This window comes from Myotis brandtii, unplaced genomic scaffold, assembly GCF_000412655.1.
Source record: "Myotis brandtii unplaced genomic scaffold, ASM41265v1 scaffold120, whole genome shotgun sequence".
NCBI lineage: Eukaryota > Metazoa > Chordata > Mammalia > Chiroptera > Vespertilionidae > Myotis > Myotis brandtii.
In genome coordinates, this window is record NW_005354174.1 from 5,116,257 (window position 1) to 5,138,219 (window position 21,963).

Consider the following 21,963-nt stretch of genomic DNA (forward strand, 5'->3'; position numbering starts at 1 on the left):
GAAGAAGAAGAAAGAGAGAGAGAGAGAGAGAGAGAGAGAGAGAGAGAGAAATATCTTTATGAAAGAGAAACATCGCTTGGTTGCCTCCCATACACACCTTGACCACGGATCAAACCCGAAACCTAAGTATGTACCCTGACTGGGAATTGAACCCGCTACTTTTTGGTGTATGTGATGACACTCCAACCAACTGAGCCACCTGGCCAAGGCTCCTGATTTCTTCTCATAGCACAGCAACTTACCTATCACCTTGACCACCAGAGGTTCACTGATCATTGCAGAGGAGGAATGGCAATTATCTGCCAGACACTGGTATTCGGTGTCTTCTGTGGGGTTGTCTTTGAATACTGCGGGCTCATTTGAGCCTACGGTGTAATTCTCCACAATGTTACTTGCTTTCAAAAGGTGATAAGAAATAGGCGTGGTTCCATTTATGGATTGGCAATGGACTTCTATGGTCTGTCCTTTTATCACCTCAGACTTGGAGTCATAAAAAATCCTGGGCCTGGAGAGCATTTCTAGAATGACACAGAGAGAAACAATCTGAAGCAACACATCCCACCCAAGGGATTCTTTCTCCAAACTCTGGGCTTCACTCTCTCTGTTATTACTGTGATTTTAAGTGCCTGCCTGCCTCATCTACCTATACAGGCCTCTTTTAAAGTCGGCAGGGAGTGTGTGTGCGTGTGTGTGTGTGTGTTGAGGAGACAGAGGGAAGGGGAATGAATGCTATAAATAAAAGATGATATAAATTCAAGAAAAACATACACCCCTCTAAATACATGTTTATAGTTTCATACATGCACATCCATATGGGGTTATTTTCTTTGTTTTTTTTTTTGTTTGTTTTTTGTTTTGTATTGAGAACGGATGCACACAGGAAAAGCATTAAAAACACAAAAACGAGAGCATTATGTTAAGTGAAATAAGCCAGTCAGAGAAGGGTAAGTATCACATGATCTCACTCATTTGTGGAATATAATGAACAATGTAAACTGATGAACAAAAAATAGATCCAGAGACATAGAAACATCGAATAGACCGTCAAACCTCAGGGAAGGCAGGGGAGGTTCGGGGGGGAGGGGGGTTAAGAGATCAACCAAAGGACTTGTATGCATGCATATAAGCATAACCAATGGACACAGACAGTAGGGGAAAAAAGGGAGATATATGTAATACTTTCAGCAATAAAGAATTTAAATTAAAAACAAAACACAAAACCAAGAACACAAACAGAATATCTTTTCAAATAAATTCTCAGTGCCTCAGCCTCTCCTGATTGGAAATTGCATGCCTCCAAAACAAGAATCCTACTAGGTCATTACTTAGAAGTTAGCTTATTCATAAAGCTTCTATAATGAAATGATCTCCTCCAAAGAACAACAAAAAGAACTAAAATGGAATGACCCACATTTGTGTCTTGCATTATTTCCTTTTGAGTTAGATGACTAGAGGATCAACAGTAGGCTGAGATCCTGGTTCAGTTCAGACTAAGATCTTGGTTGGAGAAACCATAGCCACAGATTAAACTGAAAGACCATGACTAAATAATGACAGTGATAGTGACAGCTTGACCAGAGTTCATTTAGAACCCCTCTACTCAAAGTGTGGCCCAGGGCCCAGCAGAGCCAGCATCCTCAAGGCGCTAGTAAGAGATGTGGAATCTGGCCCCATCCCTGACTTACATTGTAACCAGGTTTTGCACATTCATCAAGTCTAAGACACGCAGCTCTAGGCAGTCCCAGTACCTACATTCTGCCCACCAGAAGTCCTAGACCTTCTGGTCAGCCAGGATATGGATTAAAAACTGGAGCTTCGGCCTTAAAGTTTAGTGTTGACTAAACAGTGTTTCTTGCTGGAACTTATGGGTAGGTGCCTGCTCCAGCAGCCAGAATCCTGCCAATTCAGAGGCCACATCATCAGCATGCAGCCACCATAAAGCCATGAAAATGCTTTTAGCCAACAATATTTCCTTTGTATCGCCCCTCTCCTGTACTCTAAGCAGAAATACTACTTGCTTCTGTCCGGTCTCTTGATTTCACTCATCTCCCTTCCCCTCGAGTTCTTATCCTGCCTCAGTCTGATCTGCCTTCAGATCGGAGAGGGTGGCAACTTCCCTTTTTCCCACTCAGGACTCTGAGCCAGCAAGGACGTACTCACCACACACGGTTATCAAGACTTGGTTGCTTTTTTTGATCACCTTGCCCAGGCCTGCGATACAGGTGTAGTTCCCACCGTCCCATTTTGAGACTATCTTGGTGAAATTTTGAGCCTGTGACACATTCATGTCTCCCTTCTGGATGGCGAAGTCGACTGTATGTGGGACGGAGCACCACAGGTTCAGGCTGTCACCCTCGTCCAGATGTGTGGCGGAAGATTCCAGCTTGGGTTTGGGAAACAGCTCTGAAAAACCAGTGAGTGGAATTGGAGTGAGACGTTTCTGGGAACCACTCCCAAACCCCCTTCACAGAGAGTCCCTGGCCCAGCTGCTTTTGGCAGAACCAACTCCCAACTTCCTTCAAAAAGGTTTCCTTTGCCTCTCAAGGACCGGACAATCATGCAATTGAAGAACTGGCAGGTTTGTGTCCCTTGTTAATCCAAATTATTTCATAGACATGGATTAGGAAAGTTTTACAACTTGTAAAGATTCACGCATTTACCTATTTGTTCATTCACTCACACATTTTATTCCATAAGTATTTATTTCAAGCTATTTCTGTGCTGGGCACCTCGGTTGGCCTTGGGGAGACAATAGTGAGAAAGAAACAGTCCCTGACTTCCGAGCGCTGACGTCTGGTGGGCTACTCAAACACGATGTTTGCAGCAGAGCCCATAGAGGGGCCACTGGACCTAGGCTCGGAGGAAGTCATCCAGGCAAAGAGGGAAAGGGTCATAGGCAGAGGGAACAGCATGTGGAAGACCTGGCAGAAGGTTCAAGCATCTGAAAGTTCAGTTGCCCTGGAACATAGTGGGAGTAGAAGAGGCCAAAGGAGGCCTATGGATCTTGAAGGACCTTGGAAACCACCCAAAGACGTATTAGGCCACTGGACCTAGGCTCGGAGGAAGTCATCCAGGCAAAGAGGGAAAGGGTCATAGGCAGAGGGAACAGCATGTGGAAGACCTGGCAGAAGGTTCAAGCATCTGAAAGTTCAGTTGCCCTGGAACATAGTGGGAGTAGAAGAGGCCAAAGGAGGCCTATGGATCTTGAAGGACCTTGGAAACCACCCAAAGACGTATGGATTGCATTCCCACAGCAGTGGGAAGCATGGAGAGTCTGGGTCAGGGGAAGGGCATAGATGTACATTGTGGGAAGATCTCTGGGAGTAGAATGAATGGGTGATACCTCCTGAGGTCAAGTTGTGAGCTACACATCCTATGCCACTTTAAGGACTTATTAGTACCCTCATTTAGGTTGCATGGCAACAGTAGTAAAGACAGAAGTTTACTTTTAAGAGGTTTTGCCTTATTTATTTATTTTAAATATTGGCCCTTCTGCTTGCTAGCTTTTTTATTAAAGGCCAGTTTTGCCTTATTTAAATATTTCCTGAAATATATCAATATTTCATAGTTATAGTATGTGTTTTATTTTCAGCTACAGGGAAAGTAGTAATTAACTACTTAACCAATGTGAAGACTTGGCTCCTTTATGTAAAGTTTACATTATAAACCAATGCACCCTGATTTCATTAATGAAGGAGTCAGTAATTCTATTTTTTTTTTTCAAATCCTCACTCAAGGATATTCTTCCATTGATTTTTAAAGAGAGTGGAAGAGAGAGGAAAAGACAGAGAGAAATATTGATGTGAAAGAAACACATGGATTGGTTGCCTCCTGCACACACCCTGACCAGGGTCTGGGCTGGGGAGGAGCCTGCAACCGAGATATATGCTCTTGACTAGAACTGAACTCGGGACCCTTCAGTGACTAACGGTCTATTCACTGAGCCAAACCGACAAGGGTGAGGAGTCAGTAATTCTTGAGACTCTCTGCATATTGAGAAAGGGACTGAGTCCCAAAGTTCCTGTTAGGAAAGCTTCTTGGGCTTGAGTTTTGAGACTGCAACCAGGAATCAGGAAATCCAATTCTACCTTTGCCTATGTCTGGGCTGGAGGAGCCTGCAACCGAGATATATGCTCTTGACTAGAACTGAACTCGGGACCCTTCAGTGACTAACGGTCTATTCACTGAGCCAAACCGACAAGGGTGAGGAGTCAGTAATTCTTGAGACTCTCTGCATATTGAGAAAGGGACTGAGTCCCAAAGTTCCTGTTAGGAAAGCTTCTTGGGCTTGAGTTTTGAGACTGCAACCAGGAATCAGGAAATCCAATTCTACCTTTGCCTATAAATTTGCCTGCTGTACAGGTTTGGGGGTACAAATCAACATTTTCATCATTGATGTGATCATCATTGTTATGGAAGTGAATTCCATCTAGTCCACAGTGTCTTCCTAGTTTCCTGTACAGGGAATAAAATAAAACTTCAAGTAAGGTGGTGCCCCAATAATTAATCGATATTTTATTAGGGCACATGTCACCCTTCCTTCCATCCATATAGTTGGTGTTGACTCCTCACCCTCGCCGGTTTTCATAGCTCTAGGTTAGGAGTGGGGAAAAGGAACCAAAGAAATTGACATCCTAAAGTGCCTTACAATCTCATTGGGCAGATTCCAAACAAATGTGAAAAAGTGACTTAGATTTTAAAAAAAAATCCCAAAGCAATGACTTTACATTTAAAAATATGTAAACAAAAAGGTCAAAAATAGAAACCATGTTGCTGAGACGGGTCCAAGGCGGTTTACAATTAGGAAGGAAATGTTAGGGAACAGTCTACTTGTAAAGGAGATAATGGAAACAGACTGGCAGAGCCATGACGTGGACTAAGAAGGATCAGTCTTTTATTCACTCATGAACGGAAATTCATGGAGCTTCTAATGTGCCAGGTTCTAAGCATCAATGATTTACGATGAATTGAGCCCACAGACCTGGTCGTTCAAGAGCTCACACCAGGGGGTGAAGACAGATGCTAAATCTTTGCAGCGACTGTTGACATCAAGGTATGAGCAGAGGGCAATGGGACCTGAGGTGTGACCGTGGGACTCTGCCTGGGGGAGCCTGGATTGAGATTTGGGGCTTAGTCCTTAAGGACAACAGAAGTTTTTCAGTGGCCAAGGAGAAAGGACAGGCTGAGTGGGGAGAGATGCTTGGAAGAGGGTGGGGTCAAGGTGAAGGATCATGGCCCTATAGGAGTCGAAGCCCAGGAATAGTTATGCCAAATAGGGGCCATCTTACAAGGGCTTCTTCTGCAGCTGGCTGAAGGATGAATTGGGACAGAGATGCTCAGGGAGAACCCTGGTGTGAGGCCAGTGTTAGGATGTGATTGTAGAGCTGAGAAAGACAGGACAACAGTGACAGACCTGTCAGCACTTGTGACAGATTGGATTTTCTATCCAAAGACAGATGACAAATCCAATGATTTTTATGTTCACAAAATTATTTTGAGCCTCCAATATTACTGTATAGAGCCATTTGCAGTGAGGCTTGATAGTAACAGGGACATGGAAAACCAGATGCATTAAGTGGGCTTGCAGACATTTCCAAAGGCTTGGTAGAATTTGAACATGGGGGTGTCTACCTGCCAGTCCTGAGGTGCTGGGTCAGTGCCACATGGAAAGGAGGGAGCTCAGGCTCACAGTGCAGGCAGGCTGAGGGCATGAAAGGACAGACCGAGCATAACACTTGGCTTTCCTGGGCCATGGAGACTAATCTACCAAAGGACTTGTATGCCCCACACGGCACACACATCTGGATGTGGGTGATCAGCTACAATAGTAACTTATGGTCACATGATGCTGTATGCTTTCCTAAAGTAGCCTGGCCCAAGGGAGAAGGATGCTTCTCTAACTGGTGAAACAATCCATATGTTCACCGCTTGGTCCCTGTTGCTCTCACGGCAATAGGCCAAGCCTTTATGTACTTCCTCATTGTATTGCATTCTAAAGGTTTGTTTATGTCTGCGAATTCTTCAAGGGCAAAGCCTGACTTTAGGCAGCTCTCTATCCCCAACAGGTTGCCCAAAAAAACAGAAGGTGCTCAATATATGTTGAATACTTTTCTCTAACGAAATAAGACATGTCTTATCCAGTGAAAAACATCATGTGCCTCATAATATTTGTTATTATCAATAATAAACTAAATTGCTAGCACATACTATAGATCAGCAGGATCCAGCACACATGCCAATCACCTAGTTGGGGTGTTGGCAGCCTACCTATGATACTGGGGGACTGTTGCTGCGACACTCAATGCTCATCACGTAGGAGGCTTTCAGTAAATGGATGAACAGACGAAGAAATGAATGAACACCTTCCCTTGGGAACGAAGAAGTGCTGACTCTCGAGAATAAAATAAACATCTGCTCGTGACATCAGAAAGAAAAAGAAAAGAAATGCTGACTCTCTCTGTTCTCTGAGACACTTTCATCCTATATTCATGTGTTCATGCAACAAATAAGTTTTGAATTCCTACTGTGTGCCAGGCACTGTATAAAATAGGTAATGTTCCTGCCCTCATCAGCTTACACTCTAGATTCCACATCCATAAAACTGGAATCATGACACAGATCTCATAGCATTGTTATGGCCATGAAATCAGAAAGTAGGCAAGCCAGTCACACAGTGCTCAACAAAGAGGATTTGTTACCATTTGTGAGTTTGCTAATGCTTTTGCATCCCTGACCCTGTCATAGGGCCTGTCTGGTACTCTAGCACAGTGCTTGGCACAGAGGAAAGATAAATGTGCTCTAATAATAGAAACACTAGCTAACATTCACTGGGTCCTCTTGGTGAGCTCTGTCATCTCATAGATTTGTGGCAAAGAGGCACTCGGTAAGTCACCCGAGGTCACAGAAGTGGTGAGTGGCAAGGTTGGGATCTGATGCCAGAATCTGCACCCTCAACCACCACAGCTAACTGCTTACTGGCTCTGCATTGACTTTTTCCCCACGGGCACACCCCCCACCCGAGTGCATTCATTCGGACAAGCAGGAGTAGAAATATCAGCATCACTGGCCATCCCAGATTCCAGCACAGTCGCTTCTTGAGCCTGCAATAGGCTGACACCCTCCAGGAGCACCCCTACCTGTGATGTTGACCACGATGCTGCTGACCTTGGAGATCTGGCTGGTTTCCACTTTGCACGTGTAGTTGCCGTTCTCCTTCATTGTGGCCATCACTGAGTAGGTGGCCTCACTGCCCTGCTTGCTGTGCCCCACAATGGTCTTGTCCCTCTGGATGATGATTTCTGGAAATGCCTGGACCATGGGCGTCACCTGAATGATGCACTTAATGTGCAGCTGGTCTCCTTCGATGATCACCCCCGCGGGGTGGACATAGAACTGGGGATTGGAGAAGGATTCTACAAGAAGAGGACAAGCCGGTTGGACTCAGGTTCAAGCCTGGGTGAGGGAAAGGGGCACTTTCTCCTCTTCTCTGCTCTTTTTGTTGCCAACCACTATTTTTCCTTATTAATTAAAAACAAACAAACTCAACCTGTCTTCTCAAACAACTTTGAGTTGGCTGCTCTGAAGCAGGGTCCCTCCCTTCTCGCTCATTCTTGCATCTTCAAACTTCTTCTTAACTGCAATTCTCTAACTTTCTTGAGCTTTCCAAAGGCTAAACCATCTTCTCTAAATCTAATCTGCAGAACCTTCTTCAAATGACCTTAGAAATAAAGAGTCATTAGAAACAGACTCTTCCCTCGCCCACCAAGGATTATCTAGGTTCCTCTTGCGTTGTTTCACACAACTCTGGGATTTCAGCATAAACAGTCCATAGCTTTCAAAAATGACAATTGTGTAGACAGTGCTATTTCATGAAAATAAATATTTAAATAACCAGATGCAAAAATAGTGTATTCTACTCCTTTCTTTAAAATGTTGGTTGTAACTGACTGAATTGATTTCATGGCTCACAGTTTGAAAACACCGTCTTAATAAAATGTGTCAGACACCAGGGTGGGGAATCTCCAGGAGACAGAAAGAAAAGCAGGGGTAGGCCTTCGCTCCTGCTAAAAAAATAGCAGATCATAGAGAGTATGTACAGATAGGGTTGTTAAAAATGCCAAAAGTGGCCCTAGCTGGTTTGGCTCAGTGGATAGAGCGTCAGCCTGTGGACTGAAGGGTCCCGGGTTTGATTCCTGTCAAGGGCACATGCCTGGGTTGCAGGCTCGATCTCCAGGAGGGGGCGGGCAGGTGGCAGCCAATCAATGATTTTCTCTCATTATTGATGCTTCTATCCCTCTCTCCTTCTCCCTTCCTCTCTAAAATCAATTAAAAATATTTTTTAAAAATGCCAAAAGTGATATTAATATTTTCATATTCATTAGCTTTTTAACTATAAAGCCATTTAAATTCACACAAAAAAGCTAACGTTTAAAAACATAATCTTTCCTGAATAAAGGTCAAAAAAGGGAGAGCATCTCTCAGGACCCTCAGCAATTGCCCCCTGGGGTAGCTCACTAATAACTGAAGGGTTTTTTCTTATGCTCAGATTAACTCCAGATGCACCAGAGACCTAAATGCAGGGGGGGAAATAACACATTTAAACCACAGAAACAGTAAGAGAAAACATCAATGCATTTTTTTTCTTTCATAATCTTGGAGTATGGAGGAACTTAGGTGTGAATCACAAAGCTGAGATATCATAAGGAAGAAGGATGGATACATTTGATTAACTAAACATTAAAGGTTTTGCATTGAAAAAAATCATATAAAGAAGCTCTAAAACTAAAAGAATTGTGGATTGACTGAAATGACAAGTGGATTGAGCAAAAAGGGATTAAGACAATTAAGACTCATACTAAGGCAGTGGAAGGACTCAGAACATGTGACATTCCTTAAATAAAAATGTATTAACTTTTTAAAAAATCATACAACAAAAACAATGATAGCCCTGGCCAGTGTGACTCAGTTGGTTGGGCATCGTCCTGTGCACCAGAGGGTTGCCAGTTCGATTCCTGGTCAGGGCCCATGCCCGGTTGCAACCTTAATCCCCAGTGAGAGGCCTGCAGAAGGCAGCCAATCAATGATTCTCTCTCATCATTGATATTTCTATCTCTCACTTCCTCTCTAAAACCAAGAAAAAAAATTTTTTTAAGTTTGAGAACTATGGACCTAAAGTGATTACGAACAGTCTTGAGAAGAGCAGCCCAGCCAGAAGTCCTCAGCCCCTTTCCAATCCTGGGCTCTTTCTCCCGGTACCAAACCAGCAAGCCAGAAAGAATGAAAAAAAAAAAAAAGAGAGAGAGAACAGGACTCTCACCCCTCACGGTGACCAGATCGCTCCTGGTGGTCGCAGAGGTCTCCACGTTCCTCCCAGAAACGATGCTGGCTTGACAGAGGAAATAGATCACACGGTCCTGTTCCTCCACTGTGAAGTCCAGCGTCACAAAATTCTGGTACTGAGAATTTTTTTCTCTTTTTTGCTTGATACCTTTTTTGTCTAGTTCGACTTTTTCAACTATGAAATGTACTGGGGCCTTTTCATTGGGGACAGAACAATTGACGATCACGACTCCGCCCTCTATCGCCTCCTTCTTGTCCAGTGTCACTCTGGGACTGGACACTCCTTTGGGGAAAGAGAAAGTCCATTAGTATTAGTTTGATTGAATGGTACAAGTGAGTCATTGTGGTTGACCCATCTAAGAGTTCTTTTCTTGCCTGGCCAGTGTGACTCGGTGGTTGGGTGTCAACCTATGAACCAGGAGGTCACGGTTTGATTTCCAATCAGGGAACATGCCCGGGTTTTGGGCTCGATCCCCAGTGTGGGGTGTGCAGGAGGTAGCCGATCAATGATTCTCATCATTTATGTTTCTCTCTCTCTCCTTCTCTCTTCCTCTCTGAAATCAATAAAAATATTTTTTTTTAAATAATAAGAGTTCTTTTTTTTTTAATTCCCAGAACACCCAGTGCTACCTACCAGGTAATTATTGAGCATGTATGTGTCCAGCACTACACCAGGTACTTTAAAAAGTACAAAATATGTTGAAGATGTGGTTGGTGCTTTCAACCTTTATAATCCCATTGGGAAAACAAGTCTCCCCAAGTGAAACAGTTAAAAACAAAACAGCCCAGCCAGTATTCATTAGTATTTCTGTGGTTGTTGTTATACTTTATTGAATGCCAGTTGCAAGTTAGGTCGACTCTATATTCATTCTCATAATAAACCTCCAGGGTGGGCATGAAAGATAAAGTTATGCCCATTTTACAGATGAAGAAGGTGACGCTCAGGGAGGTTCAAGGCTCATAGTTTTCAAGCCCCCAGAGTGGAGATTCGACCCTGGGTCTGTCTGACTCCAAGGCCAGAGGTTTGGGTATAGGAGGGGAGGGAAAGGGGATTGTGCATGGCCTCCCGTTAAAAAGCAAAGCTGAAAATAACTGAGCATCAGAGGGTGCTGCAGAGACAATGCGTGATGGAGAAGTCAGGAAAGGAGGAGGGTCTCTTTGCCTGGGGGTTCAGAGAAAATGCTAGAAAGGAACAGTGCCTGAGGGGAATCTTGGAGGAAGGGTGTTATTTGGGCAGATGTTGTGGGATGGGGGCTAAGAACAGGATTTCAGGGTACACACGCACATGGGCAACTGCTCGGGCTGAGGTGTGTGAGTGGAGGGTCTAGAACAGAGAAAGGGGTGGAGAGAAAGATACATCGAGTAGTAAACCAGGTCAGATTAGGGGGAGCTGGGAGAAGCTGGCTGAGATGAGATGTCCTGTTCAGGCCCCATAGTCTTGTGGTCATGAACTTCATCTTGGAGTCAGACAGACTTGCTTGCATCCTAAACCTGACTCTTCCTGGATGTGCCACCTCACCCAATCACTTATGACTCTTATGAATTTTGTTGTTGTTGTTTAATTCTCACCCGAGAATATTTTTTTCAATAATTTTTAGAGAGAATGGAAAGGAGGGGGAGAGACAGAGAGAGAAAAACGTCGATGTGAGAGAGACACATGGATTGGTTGCCTCCTGCATGTGCCCCGACCAGTGCTGGGGATTGAACCTGCAACTCAGGTATCTACCCTTGACCAGAATTGAACCCATGACCCTTCAGCCCCCTTCAGTCCACGGGCCGACACTCTAATTACTGAGCAAACTGGCTAGAGTGATCTTTTTTTTTTGTTGGACCCACCAAGTTTGGAGATGGAGGGCTGTCTGCTTGGGAAGAAGACCTGGACTGTATTCATACCACTACTGTTACCTGTGGTGCAGCTGCTATGAAGAGCTCCCCACGGGAAGGGACCATGTCTTACTCACTGCTGGATGCTGGGGCCTGGCTCAGAGTAAAAACTCAATAAATGTTTAATGAATGGATCAACTGCCTTTAGTCTACCTCGAAGACCTATCATAATAACCACGGCTTGAGGTCAACTTTAGAGTCAGATAGATCTTGGTTCTAACTCTAGCTTTGCCTTTGATGAAGTGCGAAACTCAACCTCTCTGAGCCGCAGGGTACACTCCTGTAAGCGGGAGGAACTACGCTTCTCTCCCAGTGCTACTGCAGGGGTTAAATGAAATGTGTGTCAAGCACTTATAAGCATTTATCTCATGGGAGGCTAATAAATGGTAGTTCTCATTACCAGAACTAATGATAGTCTGAATGACTGTCCTGATCACAAAAGCACAAAAATGCAGAAATGAGTTATGGCAGCAGCTGTCAGAAAGTATGGGGCTGAATTTACTAACTCTGTCCATTCAATCATCCAAGTTTTAAGAAAAAGTACCCTAACTTTCTAAAGCCTGCCGGCACATTTCTTTCCAACAAACACTTCCAAAACTCTTGATCTACCACTCTTTCCTCATCACTAATGTAAATGCCCAGACATGTTGGTTCCTCCCCTGTCCTCAGTGGAGATGAAGAAGGGCTGGTTTGCATTTCTGTGGCTGTTGCCCCTGGTGACACAAAGAGATGCCTGACACCTATGGAGGAACTGGCCTGGAGGAGGATGCTGTCATGTTCTCCCATGTGAGTCTCAAAGACTGACAAGAAAGTGGTCAGAGCCCGGCTGGTGTTGCTCAGTGGTTGAGCGTCTACCTATGAACCAGGAGGTCATGGTTCGATTCCCAGCCAGGGCACATCAATTTTAAAAATTTAAATTAAAAAAAAAGAAAAGAAAGTGATCAGAGATTGCATACTTATAAAAGGAAAATGCCACCAGACCCTTGCCCACTGGTTCTTCCTGCTTCCTGTTTGCTGTAAGGGTTATTTTTTTCTAAGGATGGCCTGACCCAGTACCTCATACATGATGGGCCATTCATTCATTCAATACTTGGTTACTGAGCACACTTCATTCACTATTCATTTAATCCTTAAAGCAAAATAATCCTTCAAGATCGGTAACTAGTTATCTCTATTTTAGGGACAGGAAACGTGTCAGTAACTAGTTATCTCTATTTTAGGGACAGGAAATGAAGATCCCAAAAGGTTGGGCATTCTGCTAGGATACTCCCCTCTTTCTCAGCCTCCGCTCTTTCAAGCTGATACCACGTGTCCCTTGTGCCACTTCACCATCAAGCACTCTTACATGATCTTCTGGATCTGGACCCAATGTCCCTCCCTCCAGGAAGACATCTCGAAGTCCTCTAGGCAGAATTATTTCCTCCCGCCTTTGTGCTCCCAAGGCACTCAGATCTTATAGCTATTGGACTGTAATTATCTGTGTAAATGTCTTCCTTCCCCACCAGACTGCAACTACCTCTGGAGCTGGGGCCTGCCTGATGCATGTACATGTCTTGCACTGGTTTTTTCCTGGCTTGCAGCCTTGGGAATTGTTTCTTGAGGGAGGGAATGAATGAATGAATGAATGAAACCCTGTATCTCTGAACCCAAATTTCCCACAATGATTTCTCTCCTGTTTCTCCATCTATTTCTACTTCCCCTTTTCATCTGTTTAATTTATTTCACAATCACTTATTGATGGCCTACTGTGAGCCAGATTCTTTGTTTGAGATACAAAAATAGACCAAATACCACCTCTTTTCTCATGCTCTTACAGTCCAGAAAAGCAGACACATGAGTGAGAAATAGTTGCAATATCAAGTAAAAGAGTAAATGCCATTTACTGGGAACTCATTATGTGCTAGTATTAGGCTTAGCCCTTTACCCACAGGTATCTTTTAATCCTCTCAAAATTCCCTGAGCTGGGTATTATTATTATCTTCATTTCACTGATGAGAATTTTAAAGTTTAGAGAGGTTCGGAGACTTGCCCAGATTGGAATCCAGGCAGACTGACTACAGAATCCAGTGTCAAACCTTGACTCAATGACCTTTATACAAATGCCATTGAATGTAAAGAGCATAAGAGCTTTGAGGACCCTGGGGGAGATCAATTTTGTCTGGAAATGTGTCAGAGAAAAGATCATTGAGCTGAGTCTTCAAGGAGAAATAGTATTTCATGAGGAGATGAGATGAAGAAGGGTATTCCTGGAAGAGGGAACAGCATGTGCAAAGGCAAGATGGTGAGAGATAGCCAGGCATGTTGGGACCATGTCTAATGCCTACATTTTCGGGTTAGGAAAATGCCAGGCAGATGAGTGAGAAAGGTGATGGGCGAGCAGGTAGGCCTAGTGTTACTATGCATTCAATCACTGTTCTTGCTCCTGCATGTGTTCGCTTCATCTGCCTGAGCTACGTTCAATTCCAGGGACTCACCTCTCACCATCACTTCGTACTCCGATGTGGTTTTCATCTTGTTGTTCAGAATCACAGTGCATTTGTATATCCCTGCATTGTAGACCCGGGCTTGGGGGATGAAATAACTCTCTGTGCTCTTCATGGAGGAGACGTTGTAAAACTGCTCGTCATTCTTATAGAACAGCAGCTGGTGCTGAGGCCGGACGTGAGAAGTGGTGCTGATGTCCACGATGCACTGCAGGGTCAGATTCTCCCCGTTTTGCACCTCCTGCTTTGGCAGGATCACCATGTGGACACTGTTGATGGTAAAAGCTAAATAAGAGGGGAAGAAAGGAAGACTCCTGTTATCTGAGAAACAGCATTGTCCCGGTGACCTTCACCACACTGGGTTTTGTCATCACCCTACGCAGCATAGTGCTCAGGGGTCCCAAATGCCTACAGGGGCCAAGTGGGTAATGACTCTGGGTAGTGGGTCAAGCATGAGGCAGTTGGTACTAAGCTGCTCATATTCCACCAAGACAAGTGTGACAAGTAAAACATGCCCCTGCCCTCACCGGTTTGACTCGGTAGATAGAATGTCTGCCTGCGGATTGAAAGGTCCCAGGATCGTTGGGACCATGTCTAATGCCCACATTTTCGGGTTAGGAAAATGCCAGGCAGATGAGTGAGAAAGGTGATGGTTACAGGCTCCAGTGTGGGCTCAATCCCCAGTAGGGGGCATGCAGGAGGCAGTCAATCAATGATTCTTATCATTGATGTTTCTATCTCTCTCTCCCTTCCTCTCTCTGAAATCAATACAATATATTTAAAAAATAAAAATAAATAAAACACATCCCTAAGATAAATATGAGCTGCCACACTGTGGCCCCTGGAGGAAGCATAGGATTCAGGCAGACAAACATGCAAGTTCTGGTCCATCATTTATTACATGATCTTAGGTGATTAACCTCTCTATGCTCTGCTTCCTCCTTGGTAAGATGGGGTAATAATACTTAGTAGGTTGTTGCAAGACTTACTGGAGACTTACTGAGTCTCCTGGATACTCTAACGCTCCTTATTTTTAGGCCAAGGAACAGCTACTGAGATTAAAAGCAGATCCCTCAGTTTCAGACAAGCCTTTTGATCATTGTAACCTGACCAACATTTTATCTCTAATTTTCTGACACACCCTGATTCAGAACCAGCCAACTAAGCCACTCCTGGATTCCTTACCCTCAGAAATGGTGTGAGGTAATAAATTGTTATCTTAAGCCACTATGTTTTGGGGTAATTTGTTAAGCAGCAATAGATAACAAATGTACCACCCAAACAATTTTCAAAAATATTTACCTGATGATTAAGATAATACAGAAAATGGAAAATATTAGCTCTTTGTGAATAAACTGCCCAGGAATAACCAAACTGGGTTACTGCCTATCGATCTCATTATTCACACAACAGAGTGATTGTTCACAACCTGGGCTCCCTGGAAGTTCACCAATGGGTGTTAGGAGGCCATGAACCACCTCCACTTGTATGCAAATGTGCAATTTTATAGAGAGAGGATCCACAGATCTCCTTTCAAAACCCAAAAGGTCTAGAACTATTGTGATGGAAGGACAAGGTTGTGAAACAGCCTAAAGAGGTCAGATCTGTCTGGCCGGTGTGGCTCAGTGGTTGAGCATCGACCTATGAATCAAGAGGTCACAGTTCGATTCCTGGTCAGGGTGTATGCCTGGTTTGTGGGCTTGATCCCCAATGGGGGTGAGTAGGAGGCAGCCGATCAATGATTCTCTCTTATTATTGAGGTTTCTATCTCTCTCCCTCTCCCTTCCTCTTGGAAATCTATATCTATATCTATTTTTTAAAATGATGTCAGATCTTTTCAATCTGGGGAGATGAAGGCTGGTGAAGAATCCAAAGTAACAGAGTCACCATAGTACGGTGCCCGTGCTCACAGTGCCAAATCCTCAAACCCACAACCAAGGGGCCTGCTTTCTTCTGCCTCCAGCTACCAATCAGCTGATGCTCCCGGGAAGATGAGACATTATGACTCAGCCAGCCATGTGTCCCTCAACCTGGAAATGACTCAGAAAGAAAGGTGGGGGGAGAGAGGGAGAAGCCACACACTATTGTCTGGAAAATCACCGGGAGCCACGAAGCATGGAGTCCCTGCTGAACTTCAGTGCTCAGCACAGAGCATGCTGGCCCGTCTGCTCATTTAAATCTGAAATACTATCTCCAAGTTCAGTTGGAGTCTCCTTCAATGAGACATTCACCGAGCACCTGCGCCAGGTGATGGGCTTAAAGGGTGAATACAAAATCATCCTACTGTCATGGACCAGGCCGGCTGGTGGAGGCCCAGATAACTGGAGTACAGAGATGCAAACACCAAGAGGAAGGGCTGCCCAGGAGAGGCTAAGGAAAGTCTGAAGGAAGTGACTGCTGAACCAAGCCTTAACCTGGCCAAGAACAGGGGTGCTCAGGCAGGAGAACAGCATGTACCAGGACACAGGGGCATGACAAATCAATGAATCTGGGCACAAACAGTTCCCGGAACCAGAGTATGGGGCCGGAGGGGCCACAGGAGCCAGGTAGGAGGTGCCAGAATAGAGGGCCTTGCCTGCTGGGCTGACAAGCTGGGTCCTGTCCTGAGAGTGTTTAGGACAGTGAGGGCGAACCTTTTGAGCTCGGCATGTCAGCATTTTGAAAAACCCTAACTTAACTCTGGTGCCGTGTCACATATAGAAATTTTTTGATATTTGCAACCATAGTAAAAAAAAAAGATTTATACTTTTGATATTTATTTTATATATTTAAATGCAATTTAACAAAGAAAAATCAACCAAAAAAATGAGTTCGCGTGTCACCTCTGACACGCTTGTCATAGGTTCGCCATCACGGGTTTAGGAGAAGGGTGACAGGATGACACTGGAGCTTTAGAAAGATCACTGTGGGCTGGGCAGAGAGACCAGCTTGGACAGGGGTTAAGGTGAAGCTGAGGAGGCCTGAGAGAGGGCAGGAGCAGGGGGAATGAAGGGAAGGGATGGACTTGGGAAATATTGAGCGGACACAAAAGGACTTATTTCGGGGGCGGGAGCAGGGGGTTGTTTCTGGAACTAGACAGTGGTGACATTTGCACATTATGAATATACAAAATATCATTAATAAAAAATAAATTTTATGTTATATGTATTTTATTTAAAAAATGTTTAAAGACTTGTTTGATCGAATATGGGGGTTGAGACAAGAGTGGAAAATAAGGTCCTGGATTAGGTACCCAGGAGGATATAGGTGTCGCTGACTAACTCAGAGAATCGCAGAAAGAGATAAGGGTGACGAAAAAAGTCAGGTGATGAGACTGGTTTGAGGGATCTGGGAGATGACTAGGAGGAGATGTCACCTACTGGCCCCGCATGATGCTCAGGGGACAGGCCAGGGCTCTGCTAGACCAGCAGAGTATGTGGAGGAGCAGAGGGGGTTGAGCAACTCCAGAGAGGATAAGACCTGTGAGCCTGCAGAGACAAGGGGATGGAGGGAGTTCAAACCCTGGGACAGTCCAAACATTCCCGAGGGTTTGTCAGGGATGTAAGAGAACACCAGGGAAGAGGGTCCAGGAGGCCAAGGAAGGAGGCTTATTGCAAAGGCAGCACAGGGCCCCAGAGCTGAGGGCTGGAGTGTTCACAGCTTTGGCATCAGAGGCTCCGGGAAAGGTTTCCAGTGTCAGGGGGCAGTGCCCAGCCAGGGGCTGAGGGAGTGAGTGAGTGAGGGCTGACTGAGAGGTGAGGAAGCATAGACAGTGAATATAAACCAGCCTTCAGAGACGGGAACAGACAGATAGGGGACTTGAGATAAATGGAGGGGGTGGGTTGTGTGTGATTTTCCTTTTTCCCCAAAAAATAAGAACTACCAATCATGTTTGCAGGGGAAAGACCAAGAAAGGGGGAAGAGAAAGATGCTAAAAGTGGGATGGCAACTGCACAGATTATAGATTGTGATCCTGGGGGGCCATGCAAGGCCTGGGCTCAGATCCCAGAGGGACAGGCTGGCCCTAGTCTGGGGGGCAAGGGGGGCGGGGCAGACGTCTCGTCTGAATCAGGAGGGAAGCCGGGAGGATGGGTGGGACGCAGATAAGCCTGCAGCCAGGGCAGGGCGGGAAGTTGAGGGAGTTCCCTCCAGACAGCACTGTTTTCAAGGTGAAGATGGGATTGAGATCATCTGAGGCTGGCTGGCCGAGTGGGCTGAGGGCCTGAGATAAAGGAGTGGAAAAGGCCCAGGCTGACCAAGCACCTCAACCACAGAGAGCCTGCCGTGTGGAGCAGGCTCCTGGTGTGGAGGGCAGTTACAGGCGTGAGCAGAGCAGGGACGATGGGCCAGGTACAGGAGGTCACCAGGACAGAAAGCCCTGGGTGCCTGGCAATGGATAGTTGTAGGGTGAGACCTCACCTCAGGGTGACCTTTCCTCCCCCACCATATTCACTGAGGTTTGGACCCCCGGGGCCTTTCCTCCCAGAGATAACATCTAGGCCTCAGTTGTATTTCACCTGCAGGCCCATAAAAGCAGCCAAACCAGCCACCCCAGGGCTGACCTCAGGACCAGCTGCATTAAATAATGAGCCCCTGCCCTGGTAGTGGCCAATCAATCAGTGGAGACCACAACCCTGAAAGGACACACTAGAAAACTGCTGAATATTCTACTGAGATCTTCCCCTGGGACCTCCCCTAAAATCTCCACCCATAAAACCCTTGGGACAGAGGGCCCACCGGCTGGCCCTCCTGGCACCACACCTGTGCCTTTCCCTTTCCGTCTTCCTGCCCATCCTCCCCTCCTCGCCCATGACCTCCCTCAGTCCCAAGCTCCTAGGGCCCTTCCTTTGCCTCTATAACTTGTTTCCTAAGCCCATTTCTTCTACAAATTACTTCTTCTACCTTTGCGATTTTGTAAATAGATATTCTCTTAGAGTCTTGGCTCTGAATTCTTTCCTAGCCAGAACTCAAATACCAAGGGTGCTGAACCCAGGTCCAGTCTGACCCCACAAGTCTAACACCTGGTGCTGTTCCCGCGCCTGCAACAATCGGTCATGCATGTCCAATGCCCTGACAGCATGGCCTGAGGAATGGGAGACCTGGACCCTAGCCCCCACTCTCACATCCAGTGCACAAGTACTTTCTGGCCTCTGGGCCTCAGTTTCCTCAGGTATAAAACCAGGTGGAGGCATGGGAAGAGATCAACCAATGAACTTGTATGCATATATGCATAATCCCTGGACACCGACAATAGGGTGGTGAGGGTATGGGGCCTGGGGAGGGCAGGAGCAGGCTCGAAGAGGTTAATGGGGGCGGGGGAGGAGGATCTATGTAATACTTTCAACACTTAAGATTAAAAGAAGAAAAACAACCAAAAAACAACAAGGCGGAGACCTAAGGAAGCAGTGGGAGAGCCTTCTACTCTGAGTCCTGCAGTTCCGAGGTTTTCCCTGAAGGTACAAAGATTATTCTCTACGAACCATGGGAAGGCGGTGATTTACTTCCATCTAAGGTGGGGAAGGAGCTGGGAGAGTCTGGAGGTCCTGGGAAACAGGATGTGCAAGAGACACAGAAGCCCAGAGGCAAGAGTGTTGGCAGGGTGTGGTTGGCCAAAAGCTGGCGGGAGCGGGCTGGCTGGACAGAGAGGGTGGGCAGGAGCGATTGTAAAGGTGGGGAGGACCCAGGACTGCGCGTAGTAAGCCATCACTCATCACATGCTGGGCAGGCCAGGCACCTCCTTTTAGCTACTCTCACCCTCACGGGAGTCCATGCTTAATCCTCTTATCATCCCCACTCTGAGAAAAGGGCTCACAGAGGCAAAGTAAGGCTGGCCGTAAAGAGCTGAGGCAGGCCTCTGGCTCCAGACAGATTCGGCGGGTTTTGGAAAGTGGAGATTCTAGTGCCGGTGCCCTGCCAACTGTCTCTCCCTCCATCTGGCAAGTCGGTTATTTCTCTGAGATGCAGAGACACCATCAGTTAATTGGGATGATGAGGATGATAATGGATATCCTGCCTCCATGGGTTGCCATGGGGGTCAAATGCCTGCAATAGCACATGGGCAGTTGACCTGGAGACCAGCAGATGGGCTTTGCTAGTAGCCACACCAGCCCTCTTTGTCCTGGAGCCTCTGCTTTGAGCCCCGGCTCATCAAACCAGCATCATCCAAGTACATCATCTCCAGAGGCTGTACAATTGTCTACAACCCAGTCACCCCCATTCTTTGCCGACTGAAGTGACCACTGACAAGGAATCCTGCTCTGTGGGCTCCACTAAGCCCTCTGCCCCAGCCAAGCCCCCTCTTTCATAGGGTCCCAGATGAAGCAAAACCATACCAACTTATCTTGTTTCAAAATTACGTAGCTGCAAAGGGGATGATAAAACAGACTTCAAGGATAAGCCCCCCTCCCTGTGCACAACCACACAATATTACAGTTATAACTGCAGCTTCATGGATGTATGAGAAATGAAAACCAATATGTTTTAGGTCATTTGGGAGAAAAAAGTTGTAACAACAATTTAAACTCTGTTCTGCCTTCCTGAATCTAACAAATGGATTACAGTTCATTTGAGAATAAAACCTTTTGGAAGGGGGTAGAATATGCAAATGAGAAATGTATGGTAGAACAACAAAAAACAAATTATGCAATTGCTCACTTTTAAAAAATCACCTCCCCAAACCTAACATACAGCAGTTAACTAAGATCTAGAAAATGTATGCTACTTCCAGAACATGTTGATTAGAACTTGGCTTAGAACAAGAGTTTTTTCTTTCCTTTCTAAAACCTTCTAAAAATGCCAGAAAGCAATAAACTTCAGCTCTCAATTGGACTATGTTTCCTCAGTTGTTATAGATATTAACCCAAGCAATTCGACATGAGTGTTCAGAATCACGGAAGACACAATGAACCTAGGTAGAAACTTTACAACTTACAGTTCTCTTGACCCTCGAGGCTCGAACCTGGAAAAGACAGAAGAAATACGTTGACTTCATTTGCTTCAATTCTCACGAAGTGTAATTGAGGTCAAAATAGAATAAAACTCACAGAGCAGAAGTACCAGCAGGACTCCCAGCCACATCTTGCCTTCTTTAGTCAACCCCAGTCGCATCCTGAAAGCAAGACTTTGGGCAAGTTACTGCTGCCTTTGGGCCATGCCCCGGGGGCAGAAGACACTTCCCATGCAGTGCAGAGGAGCCGCCCTGTGAAAAGCAGAAAGATCACTCTGGTGACTTCTCCCAGCGCAGCGAGAGGAGATGGGCTGCGATGCTGGTCAGGTAATGGCGGCCATTGCTGGAAACCGGGAACAATGCCTGGGCTGGCCTGATATCTCCTCAGGAAATGACTGGTCTTCCTGAGGGGCCACTGAACACAGCTGCTTTGTTTAGTTTTTAAGGGGGAAAAAGGCGCAAGTGGTCATTTCGCCTCAGCCTTCCTGACCCTCCTCGTTAGGCTGGGTATGGAGCCCCTTCTCATAGCAGGGTAAGAGGGTTCCTCTCTCTCCAACTTCCAGCCGAAGGGCCTCTCTCCGTAGGCACACAGCAAGACCTCTCTGCTTTCCTTTGCCCCCCAAAGGGGCTCTTTCCACACAGCCTAAGTGTGGACCTCCTGCCTTTCCGGGCAAGGCCATGGGACAGGGCTGACTTTTCCAGAACATCGCAGGTTCATCAGGGAAACCTCTTAATGGCTCCCACTGCCCTCCAGAGAAAGCCAATTTACAATCCTCCACCTTCCAGCCCTTGCTTATCGCTTATCGCTCCAGCCTGGTGTCCGTGGACAAAAAAGGAGGTTAGGGAAAGTAACCTCACAGGGTGATCTAATCATAAATTCCTATCTGAGTCAGACAGGTCAAGCTCAGACATGTAACTTTTGGTTTTAATCGATTTTAGAGAAAGTGGAAGGATGAAGGGCTGGGACATCGATTTGTTCCACTTATTCATGCATTCATTGGTTCCTTCTTGTATGTGCCCTGACCAAGGATCGAACCCACAGCCTTGGCGTATTGGGACGTCACTCTAACCAACTGAGCTACCCGGCCAGGGCCTATAACTTTTGTAGTAAAAGGTCCATCTTTGCCTTACGCAGACCCTGTGCATCATTTTTGTGCATCTAGATTAACACACCTTTGAACTTCTAGGTAACCACCCTCAAGAGAGCACATAGGTCCTTTGGCAGGGGAGGTGGGGGGTTAGAGAACAACCAAAGGACTTATATGCATGCATATTAGCATAACCAATGGACACAAACACTGGGTGGTGGGGGTTTGCCCCGATGGGAATGGC

At 45.8% G+C, this 21,963-nt stretch overlaps 1 protein-coding gene across 8 annotated transcripts in view; it reads right to left on the reverse strand.

Moving 5' to 3' along the window:
* Positions 1–20,962, reverse strand: part of PECAM1 (platelet/endothelial cell adhesion molecule 1) — a 50,547-nt gene extending 29,585 nt beyond the window's left edge. For 5 of the 8 annotated variants that reach the window (XM_014532349.1, XM_005858664.2, XM_005858663.2 and 2 more), the window contains exons 1-7: positions 20,729–20,960; positions 20,617–20,643; positions 13,698–13,991; positions 9,317–9,622; positions 7,137–7,412; positions 2,161–2,403; positions 243–518 (exon numbers count right to left, since the gene is read on the reverse strand). In XM_014532349.1, coding sequence (XP_014387835.1) covers positions 243–518; positions 2,161–2,403; positions 7,137–7,412; positions 9,317–9,622; positions 13,698–13,991; positions 20,617–20,643; positions 20,729–20,792 — 1,486 coding nt within the window. In that variant the 5' untranslated portion in view covers positions 20,793–20,960. Of the gene's footprint in view, positions 1–242; positions 519–2,160; positions 2,404–7,136; positions 7,413–9,316; positions 9,623–13,697; positions 13,992–20,616; positions 20,644–20,728 lie in introns of all 8 variants that reach the window. The other 3 variants (XM_005858666.2, XM_005858665.2, XM_014532353.1) reach the window with 2 other exon arrangements.
* Between the last annotated feature and the right edge of the window lie 1,001 nt (positions 20,963–21,963).